At 32.1% G+C, this 10,933-nt stretch overlaps 1 protein-coding gene across 2 annotated transcripts; it reads right to left on the reverse strand.

Annotated features, from left to right (window-relative positions):
• Positions 1-6,158: 6,158 nt before the first annotated feature.
• LOC114177790 (BTB/POZ domain-containing protein At3g50780-like) lies at positions 6,159-10,531 on the reverse strand. Of its 2 annotated transcripts, XM_028063323.2 has the most exons (3): positions 9,903-10,531; positions 8,712-9,361; positions 6,159-7,371 (listed from the first exon to the last, which is right to left on the reverse strand). In XM_028063323.2, the coding sequence occupies exons 2-3, from the start codon at positions 9,357-9,359 to the stop codon at positions 6,409-6,411; spliced, it is 1,611 nt and encodes a 536-aa protein (XP_027919124.1). In that variant the 5' UTR covers positions 9,360-9,361; positions 9,903-10,531; the 3' UTR covers positions 6,159-6,408. The 2 variants fall into 2 exon arrangements, with proteins under 2 accessions (XP_027919124.1, XP_085527473.1); XM_085671347.1 differs by having other exon boundaries at positions 8,712-10,531.
• Between the last annotated feature and the right edge of the window lie 402 nt (positions 10,532-10,933).

Raw genomic sequence — 10,933 nt, forward strand, 5'->3', positions numbered from 1 at the left:
TTTTTTAGTCAGCAAAACAATTTTATAGATTTTAATGACTAATAGAAAGTATATTAGAGTACACTAATATATTGTACTTCCTTTAAGAATATATACGCGTCACTTTTGCCTTTCTTTATGAAAGAAAAATGTTAACATGCACTTTAAGACATTGTTTCTTTATTTTTTTTATGTTTCCAGCTAAAATTATAAAGATGATACAAAATATTTAGACAGAAATGTATGATATTTCTTATAGACATGTGCTTGCGTATGCTTAACACTAATTTAATGGTCTGGGCTTTCCTTTGCACTTTCTTCACTTTCACGGTGTGTATTTGTTTAGTTGTTCTGCTGGACTAGTTTGGGCTTTTTCAACTTCACTGGAATGAAAGAGGTTTGAATTCATATTTTACTATTCACACTTCCCTACATTTCTATCTACACTTTTTTTATTGTAATATAATTTTTTACTTTAATTCTATAATTATTCAATTAAAATTTTACAATTTTTCAGTCTTTGAATTTTTTTTCTTATGTTTACTTTAGTCCCTTCTTAAATAAGGTTAGTAAATTTTTTGTGTGGCTAAAAAAGTTTAAATTTGTTTAATTATATTTTAGCTTTAAAATATAAATTTTCACTTTATGTGTGGTAAAAGAATAAAATCCTAAGTGAAAAAAGTTATTGATTTTGAATGTATTGTTTTTTACCGATTGGTTTTACGAAATTATCATTTCTTTATTAATAATGTATTGAAATTTATGAGTATTATTCTATTTTTGTTTCAATTTATGGCTAGAATAGATTGTTGAATATTATTTATTTTTTTTAAACATCCAAAGATACATGTGGATATTAAAATAATATGTCGTTATTCGTATAACAGATATCCACACAAATATGGATACTGGGATGAGACAGATATTTATCTAACAGGTAAGATGCGGGAAAGCTACAATTCATACGTACCTTACCTGTCTTATTGACATTCCTACACACTTACAAATCTTCTATTTAAAATTCAACTTCATTCAACAACAAACAAATTTGAAGTTTCATTTCTAAAAAGTATAGCTCATATGCAAAAATCACAATAGCCTTTTTCCTTAACAAACCTAATTTCACCTTTTTCCATATAAATGAATCTTACGCATTTAAGTAGTTAGATCTATTTGAGAGATAAAAACATTATAATCAAATTTACAAAATTAATAAGATAGAAAAAATGGTGCTCAACGAACTAGATCGTGGTTACTGGTTGGTAGTATCAACATTTATGATGCACCGATACTTCAATTTGGATCACGTATCTGTGTCTGACACGTATCATGTCTTATACTTTAACGAATGAAGTATCTAATTTATAAAGTTGTACTATACTATAATAAAATCTTTAAATAATAATCAATTTTAGTGACAAAAAATAATTAGTCACTATATAGTGGCCAAATTGACAACTAAAATAGTTTCGATTGGTCTCTAAATTTGATAATTAAAATAGTTTCAATTATGAATTGGTTTTTATATTGGTCACTACCATTGACTACCAGATTTTGACTACCAAAATAATTAGTCTCTAATTAAAAAATTTGGATTCACACATTAACAATCATATATTTATTATGTTTGTTAGAATTATTGTACACTTTTTAATATTCATATATCACGTATCTATCACATATCGTATCTAATTATTCTGAAAATAAACATATTGATATATCAAATACGTGTCATATCCGATACACATATCGTATATGTGCATTATATATCAACGTCAATCAGCATAAAAATAGTTAATTAAGAGTTATTAAAGTCCAGATTCAAAATGAATGAATAACATAAACAAACAATTGAGACTGCTAACTTGTGATAACAACTAACGGTCCTTTTGGTTGAGCCTCTTGAGTTATTATCCATTACACTAATGCAATAAATGGCCCATCCTAGAACATGTTCTCAGAAAACAACAAACAGTGCAGACAAAAAATTAACGTAGTCTGACCACAAATCCAATCCTGTAAACAATGGATGCGATTTTCATTATTTGAAATAAGTTTTAGTGTCTCTAATTGCAACGTGCTAGTTGAAAGCTTTGAAGTTATTTCATACACCAAAACACTGCTACTTGGACATGATTAGTTTGGGTTTCATCGTCAACTCGTCATTTTAATTGTTCTTCAACACTTATATTTTCTTTATATAATGTTATTTTAATTCTTCCACACTTTTTTTTTCATCAGCTCCAAAATATATATAGTGAAAAACGATAATGAATAACAAAAAAAGAAATTGGAAATATATAGTGAAAAAAGGAAAATGAATAATGACTTGAAAATGTATAATAAAAAGGAACTATTATGTTACCATTTTTCCTGTCATTTATTAAAATATTATTATTAATTAATTTACATCTACAGAAAAATTTTAAGAATTAATTCATAATTTCTAGGTTTTTGTTGCAAATTATATTCGCAAGGAAAAAAAATCATATCAACAATACAACAAATTTTTTAACCACTGACAATGACAATAGTACACGGGATATCACAAGTATTTAGTATAGAAAAATTCGCAGGTATATCTGTGGATAAATTTTTCGTATAGGTATTTCCTATGAATAATTTTTTTTATAGGAAAATCTCGACATAATAAATAGTTTTGCTAGTAAAGATTAAAAAGAACTTACATAATTTCAGGAAATGCTTGAGTACTGTTTTGTAAAGTAAATTTTGGAACAATTCCATAAAGTGCTTTTTGAAAAAAAAATATTGAAATTACACTTTGAGACAGCTGTAGAAAGCCTTTTTTTTTTTTAAATTATCCTATAATTTAGTTTTTAAAATTGTCAAACGGGACTTTCTCGAATGACGGAAAAAAATAGTTATATCTCAATTTTCTGCCTATAATTTCAACTATTTGATGAAAATAGTTTATAATTATATAAATAGCTAAACTTGATAAATTATGATGAAATGGATTTAAAGTAAAAATGATGTACTTTTAATGGAAAAATACAAAAAATTGGGGGCAAGAGTTAAAAGGGGCAACCGAAGTGGAGTATAAAGAAGATGGTTGCGGATCTATACATTTTTTAGATAAAAGGGCATTTTTGGTAATAAGGAAGAGGGAGTGAGTGTAAAAATTTAGGAGAAGGGAATAGTAAAAGGCTGAGTTTTTAATACACCAATCAAGGGCTCAGGCCTAGAAATTAAAGGACTTTTAAAACTCAGTCAGATTGATTCTAGGCCTAAGGGGTAACTAAGTCATTCACTAAGACTATGGGGTGCTGGAAGAAATCCCCCTTCGATGTCTTATGAAATTCCCCCAGGTCCTTGTCTCGAATTAGTGTAAATTAGGGATGGCAACACAGGGCGGGACGGGGCGGGATGGGGACGGATTTTGTTATTCCATATTTATCTTTATAAAAAAAATTCATCCCCATCCTCATATCTAAATTCAACGGGTATCAAACTTTTGTCCCATCTCCATCTCCATTCCCACCATATAACGAGTATAATCTCGTACTCATACCTGTACCCGTTTTCTAACTACTTCAATATTAATTTTTTTTTAAAAAAAATTACTGTAAAGGAAACATAATATTATCAAATATTCAATATTAGGAGGATGATTGTTTCTTTCATATTAAATACTTTGAAATAAATTATAATTTTTTACAGTTTAGATTATAATACCAAATAAAATTTCATGAGAACCAGAACGTTTATTAAATTTGCAAACTACAAATATTAATGAAACTTAGTTGATAAAATTAAAAAATATTTTAAAAAAAATATAAAAGGAAAACAAATATTCAAATTAAAATATATTTTAAATGTTTGTTTACTTCAATTTTTTAAATTATAATGAATCTCTTTTTTATACACTAATAAAAGTTATAATGCATCACTTGTCAAAATGACACAAAGAACAAATAACAAACATAATAATAAAATTTTGACATAGATTTTGTATCTTTTGAACTCCAATATATGTTAGATAGTGACAAAAAAAATTCATGGCAATTAAATAAATTTTTCTATTGTAGTAAATAAAAGTTATTTATACAAATAAAGTGAAAAAATTACAGTATGATTGATAATTAGTTAGAAAATAAAAAATAATTAAATAAAATATATGAAAATATTATTCTACATGATGAAAATAAACAATAATTAAAAATATTAAAAAGTTAACAAATGTGTGTCTTAGAAATAATTTAAAAGACTATTAAAAGAAATCGCACAAAAAAAATCAAATGTATAATTAAGGGTATAATAAGATGAAAAATACCTTAGAGATATAAGAAAAATTTTCAAATACCAACATACTTAACCAATGGTTGAAAAAAAACGAAAATTATTTTAACGAAACAAAAAAGTTCTTTAAATTAAACAAAAATTAATAATAATAAGTAAAAAATGTTTTTTATATTATCTTAAATTGAGAGTATTAAACATTTTCATGTGGAAGAAAAATATATAATAAATAAAAATAGTAAAAAATAATAGAAATATTCAAATGTGAGGCATAAAAAAATTTTAATTGACATACATCATTTTAACATAATTACATAAAGGTTATAATAAGATGAAAAATATACTGGAGATAGGAATGAATTTCATGACAAACAAAATAATTAGAAGAAATAAAAAGTAGAACATATATATATATATATATATATATATATGATTACTTAATTAATTGTGAATATTTTAAAAATTTAAATGGAGACAGAGATATGACGGGTATTATGACGATGATATGTACATCCCTGTATCCATCCCCATACTCAATTGAAAAAGCATCCCCATACTCAATTGAAAAAGTCGGGGATTCCCCATACCTATATTCATATCCAGTCAATGTGGAAATTTTCCGTCAAAACGGAATGGGTTCGAGCAATACCCACATAAACGAATTTATTTGCCATCTCTAATGTAAATGAATTTGCTAATTATTCAGTTTGCTTGTTAACACTCAAAATCTTGGTTTACGGATAACGACTTCAATTTTTTTATTGTGATTTTATCTAATGTCAAATTTCAAGATTTATATTTTCAAATAAATTCTACCAGAAAGATAGTATCACCAATTTTAACTAATTTTTATGAATTGAAGTTATACTTTATTAAATCCATAATAAAATATTTGAAAAAAACAAGATAATCAAACCATAAACTAATTTATGTGTTAAGATCACGCTTTTTCAAAAATTTTAATTAAGTCAATTTTTTTGGAAAACACTAAATATGAGGTATCATAACAAACTCCCTTTATACATATTATTTGATCTAAAACATTTGACTCACTTTTTACAGTGCATACTGTCATTTTTAAATTTTATTTTTTATTTGCATTGGTCACACTTGTGGTATTGGGACCAAAAGTTCCAAGGCATTCGGACGTTGTTTTAGTGTGGTATTGTGTTCGTTCATTTCTTGTAACCATTGACCCTTCATCCATTGGTAATTCGTTTATTGTTTTTGTCTTGCTCACGTTGTTGGAATGTGGTGTGTTTTAGGATATCGAGTTACTCGTAAAATTGAAAGCATTGCTCGTCTGAAGTGCTTATAAACCCGAACTAATGAAGTATTTTCATAGTCTAAAAAAAATATCATAACACCTATGACACATATGTGGAAAGTCCAGCACAAATAAAGGGAAAGATGCAAAGAATTTCTTGTACAATTTTTCAAAAACTTTGACAATTACAGACACCATATTAGTTATATTTCAAATGAACCATAGTAATTATTTTGAAGTGTTTATGAACTTAAACTAATGAAATGCTCACTACTGTCCCAAAAAAATACACAGAACATATGTGAGAAGTTCTTTGCAAATATGTTGTCCAAAAAAATTCCACACCATCTAGACACACATGTGGTAAGCCCTTTGCATATAAGTAGGGAATTGCAAAACACTTTTTGTACAACTTTTAAAAAAAGCACGAATGCCCGGGAGAAGACGAAGGACCTGGACAAGATTAAGGAAGAGATGCCCTGCTTTTCACCGTTTTGAAAAATGTTTTCTCTACCAAAGAGGAAAACTCTTGGCCCCAATACCACACGTACGACCAATGTAAATAAAAAATGAAAAATGAAATTTCAAATTGACATGTATGCAATGTCAAAATGAATCAAAATATCGTTTTTGTTATTTGATTACAGTGAAATTAGGGAAAAAAAAACTAGAACTCCAATCAATTACTTTCTTTGAAGAGATTATACAAAAACCCATTACTGAATTCCTGGAAGAATTAATCCAGAGGCAACTCATGCAAGACACGTGACACGTCTCAGACTCGTTAGCGGCTGGAGGTTAATCAACGTTCTGCAATCAACACATATCTTTATACAATTCCTCAAACTTGTTAATATAAACTGCAACTCCATTACGAAAGAAAGACATTAATGAACAGTTTTTCACTCATGTTCCTTTGGCAACATTGAACTATCCGACACGGACACGGCAACGTTACCTAGGTTCTCCACATAAGGCCTGATGAAAGTTCTCCTCCACCACACCTCAAAGGCCCTCTGAAGATTTGGACAACTATCACCAGTTTTCAAGAAACTCCCCAACCATGAGAGCAAAATGCTCTGTTGATCCTCCAGAGGCAAGGTCAGAATAGTTCTCCCAATTCCTTCTTCCACAAGTTTCCTATCGAACGACCTGCATCCATGCTGCAGCCAGTTGTAGTCATTCATCAGAGGCTGCAGCCATGTCTGTAACAACAACCTTCGTGTCTCCTTCGATGGAAGCAACTCCCCTCTCCCAATGCCAACATAAAGTCTCCCAGAAACACAGCTAACATAGTACCGCAACACGGTTGGCAGCTTCGCATGTAACACCGCAAGTTCCTGTTGCTTTCCCCACATCACTGCAAACTCATCACCAGCTTGTTTGTCAACTAAAATCTCAAGCAACCAGGTTAAGTTATCAGCTTCCAGAGCTATGCACTTTGCCAGAGAATCTCGGTTCTCACTGGGTTCTGCAGCCTGCTTGAACAGTGCCAGTAGTGAGTCCAAGCACCTTCTGCATGATCTGTAAATGGTGTCATTGCATACGTCGGTTGTGCGTGCATAGCTTGGAAGACTGTTGTTCTCCCTGAGGAGCTTCAGAACGATGGATTTCATCTCTCGGCGCCCTCTTTCCTCGTTGCTTTTCAAGACAAGGTCGATGATGTGGGAAAGAGTGTCTTTTGGGACATTAGAAATGTCGGATGAAACTCGTTTCAGTACAGGGTTCACTCCGATTCCTTCTGCTTGGAGTTGTAGCACTGTTGACACCACCTTTTCTTCCTCTTCTTCTCCAACCCAAGGGACTGCTTCCAAGAACTCCAAACATGATTGGATGCATGAGCTGAAGCCTAGGAATTCTGCCACCTGAGGGATATCACATACTTTTAGGTTTTTGCACAAGTTTTTATTTTTCTGTCTTCAAAACCCAACTACAGAGACATTCCGGGAAAGATTTGAGCATATGCTGATGTAGGATACTGTATCAATACTTAGATATGCGCGCTTTATTCAGAGTTTCATGGAAATTCAAACAAAATCAAATTGAAAAATGTAGAAACTATTGACTGAGGCTGAATTTAACTTAAGACACTGAAAATTACCACAATAACAAGGAGACAAATTTGAAATGATGGGGCACCGCGTGCTGTGGCTTTAGAATTTTAGCCACAACTTTTGCTTAGCAAACCTCAGATACAGGACAAAAATATTTTGACCAACATTAATAATCTGATGATTTTTCTGCTATAAAAAGTAATTGACTCAGACATCTAATGATTGTTTTAAGAAAAATAAACCACCCCCTGTGACACCAAGATATATCATGATCATTACCAAGTCCTCATTCATGGAACACTCCTCTCTGCAGCTGTTGACCTTCTATGTCAAACTACATATGTATAGAAGTATGTACTACAAGGTAGATGTATATACTTTTTACGAGCACATAATTTTGAAAGAAATACCCAAAAATGTGTGAGACGAGCATTTTGGGGGTACATGGACATGAGGATTACTTACAAACAACACTACAATATTCATAGCAAAAGTTTACTTCTGCTGCAACTTTTGATTTGCCATCAGTAATGAGTAATGAAGTAATCTAATGTATAATATCTATCATAAGAGGTATATATGAATGAGTAGATGAGTATCTGGTATCTATCATAAAAAGCACAATTCATGAGTACTGGAAGAAGCACTTCCTCTTTTAAGACCAGAGTTGAAAAGAAGTAATGAAGTTAATACAATCAAGGTGCATAAGAAAAATAAACCTGCAAATAGCCGTATAAGAAACTATTCTAGCAATGAACCAGTTTCCGTTTCTCAACGGCAGCGTCCACAATTAATAATCAGTACTCCTTTACATCATTACAAATAGTACAAAATAGATTGATTTATTTTGAAATCCCATTAATTTTGAGAGGAGTCTAATTGATGAGAGAAGTAACTCGAGGAGTATAATCAATGAGGGGAGTACTAATACTCTTTATAAGGGATATGAACATCAAGAACGTAAGCCATCATTTGATTTCAAAAGAACAAATGAACATCTGCTGATAGAGATAATCTCAACATTACAATAGCAACACAACATATTTCATCCCCATAAACAACACAACTATACAACAGAATTGGGTAAGCATAACACAAGTCAAGGTTGATAAAAAAGCATCATCAAAGCAAAAAAAATAATAGGAAATTACCTTAAGTATTCGAAGAATACGAGAAACACTTTGCTTCATAAGCCGCTGCTTCATCTCCTTACAGTACATAAGACCAACAGTTTCAACATATATCTCAACATCCTCACAGTCACCGATTTGGAGACAAGACAAACCCGATTGTTCAGATAGTTTTTCGGAGAAGAAGTTACTCTTCTCAGTCAGAACATTCCTGTGCACACTTAACTTGACACAGAACCCCTGTTTTCCTAGCAAAATCACTTTCATATCACAAGTTCCAGGTTCACCAAACTCAATAGCAACCTTCTTTGGCAAAGATTCAATCTTTGGCCTGGGTCCCCTTTCTGCAGCAGCCATAGAAGAAGTAGGTGGAGGAGGTCTTTCTGGAGCAGTTGAACATTGCTGATCATCAGAAAGCACCAATCTTGAAGGGGCAGCTGCACCAGTTCTTCTCTCATACACTGGCACAGACACTGGCTTTTTTTGAACACTGGTTTTTGGTGGGGGTGAAGAGGGTTTGGGCTTATTAAGAGGATTCTGAGCCTTGAGGCTTTTCTGAAACACCACAGGGGAAGGGCAGCACCAAAACCCTTCTGGGGTCACCGCTATTGGAACATTTTTAATCTTGGTCTGGCCTTGCTCCATCCTGGTAAGCCTAATTTCTGCCATGTCTACCAATGACTCCCAACACAACACAAAGCTAATGAGGAACAATAAGATATGAGAGCATCACAAGTAGTGAAAACTGAGAATGATGCAGAAGAAGAAAAAACCAAACACGCCCCTCGTTTTTGCTGAGTAACAAACAACCAAATTAGTTGTACTGCACTTCAAAGTCAAGTCAAGAGAAAGAAAATCTATCGGCAAGTTTTGTTCCACCCTTTCCACAAGTTCATCCTTGAAAACAGGGCTCCTCCCGCATAACTAAGGAAACAAACCAATTAACCATCTGCAAAATCTTAACTTGATCTACTTCCCCCCTCAATGCTGTTTCTAATTTGTTTTTTTTTTTCCTCACAAGATTTAAATCCCAAACGAATTTAATCTTCGAAGAGAGAGAGAGTGTGGTTAAAGTTTTTCTTTTTTATTTTAAAAGTATAACCGAAGTGTTCTCAACGTTGAATTGAAGAGAAAAACTAAATAGAGAGAGGAGAAAAGGCCAAAAACAGAAAAACGGCTTCTTTCTCTTGTCACCGCCAAAAGGTAACTTACCAAGTCATGGTGTCACATGAGAAACCACTGAAAACCCATGTCATTATAGTATGCTAACTCAACCCAACCCACACAGGGAGAAAAGTGACAGAATAGAAGGCACAGTGCAAAGCATGAAGGGAATCAGAAAACGTGTAGTTCTAGCCAGAGAAGACAATTAGTGCAGTGCAGTGCAGCACACAGTTGCAACCTGCAATCCCTTGTTCAATTTGTAAAGTAGAAGGAATTAGAAGAATTGGAAAGAACACCACAAGACACGAAAAAAAAAAGGAAAAGCAAAAAGGGAATGAAGGAGTGGATGATGATGATGATGGCTCATGGGATGTGTTTGTGTTCCATGCCTTGGATGATTGACTTTGTACCTCTGTGGGTCTCAGAAATTTGCATTACTTGTTCTGTTGGACCCCAGAATTTTACACCATTTATTTGTTGGGTGCAAAAGTGACTGTTTTTGGGGAGAAGAGAAAAAGAAAAAGTAATTTCCTTTTCATATGCTTCTCTTGTTTTTCATATTGTTGTGTAATACACACAACTCAATCATCATCACAGACAGCAGGCATGCCTTCCCTTTATTATTTTTTTTTCCCATAATTTTCTGAGATTCTTTGTGTCCCAATTGCTTAAAGGGACCGTCGTTGGATTTTCTAGGCGGGGAGCTACCGTAATGTAGAGTGAAGGTGAAGTTTTGCTACATGCTGCTGCAATTACTTCTACACCCCTTTGGTTAAGATTCTCGGGTACTGTTCCTTTTCGTACCATTTTAGGGTTCCAGAGTCTGAGCTTCAATCTTCTTATGCACCGATAACACTAACATGCCAGCAACTGAACAAGGAATGTAAATAAAACTTTCAAAGAAAAAAGGAATTTATTTAAGTTTTTATTTTCAGAAACTAAAATATCATTTACTCATCATTTCAAAGACAAAAACTCACTTCAGTTTATTAACTCTCCTGTCGTAGTTTTCTGTCATCATATGTATTTGGTTGTAAATTTTTTTTCTTAATTACGCTTTTTCATAAAAAGAAAAAAAA

The sequence above is a fragment of the Vigna unguiculata genome, chromosome 3 (genome assembly GCF_037176805.1).
Source record: "Vigna unguiculata cultivar grain cowpea cultivar isolate G323 ecotype 2 chromosome 3, ASM3717680v1, whole genome shotgun sequence".
Taxonomy (NCBI): Eukaryota; Viridiplantae; Streptophyta; class Magnoliopsida; order Fabales; family Fabaceae; genus Vigna; species Vigna unguiculata.

Coding starts and splice junctions, on each gene's coding strand:
- LOC114177790 (XM_028063323.2), bottom strand. CDS start 9,359: ATGGCAGAAATTAGGCTTACCAGGATGGAGCAAGGCCAGACCAAGATT. Junction 7,372..8,711: donor GTATTCTTCGAATACTTAAG/GTAATTTCCTAT, acceptor GATATCCCTCAG/GTGGCAGAATTCCTAGGCTT.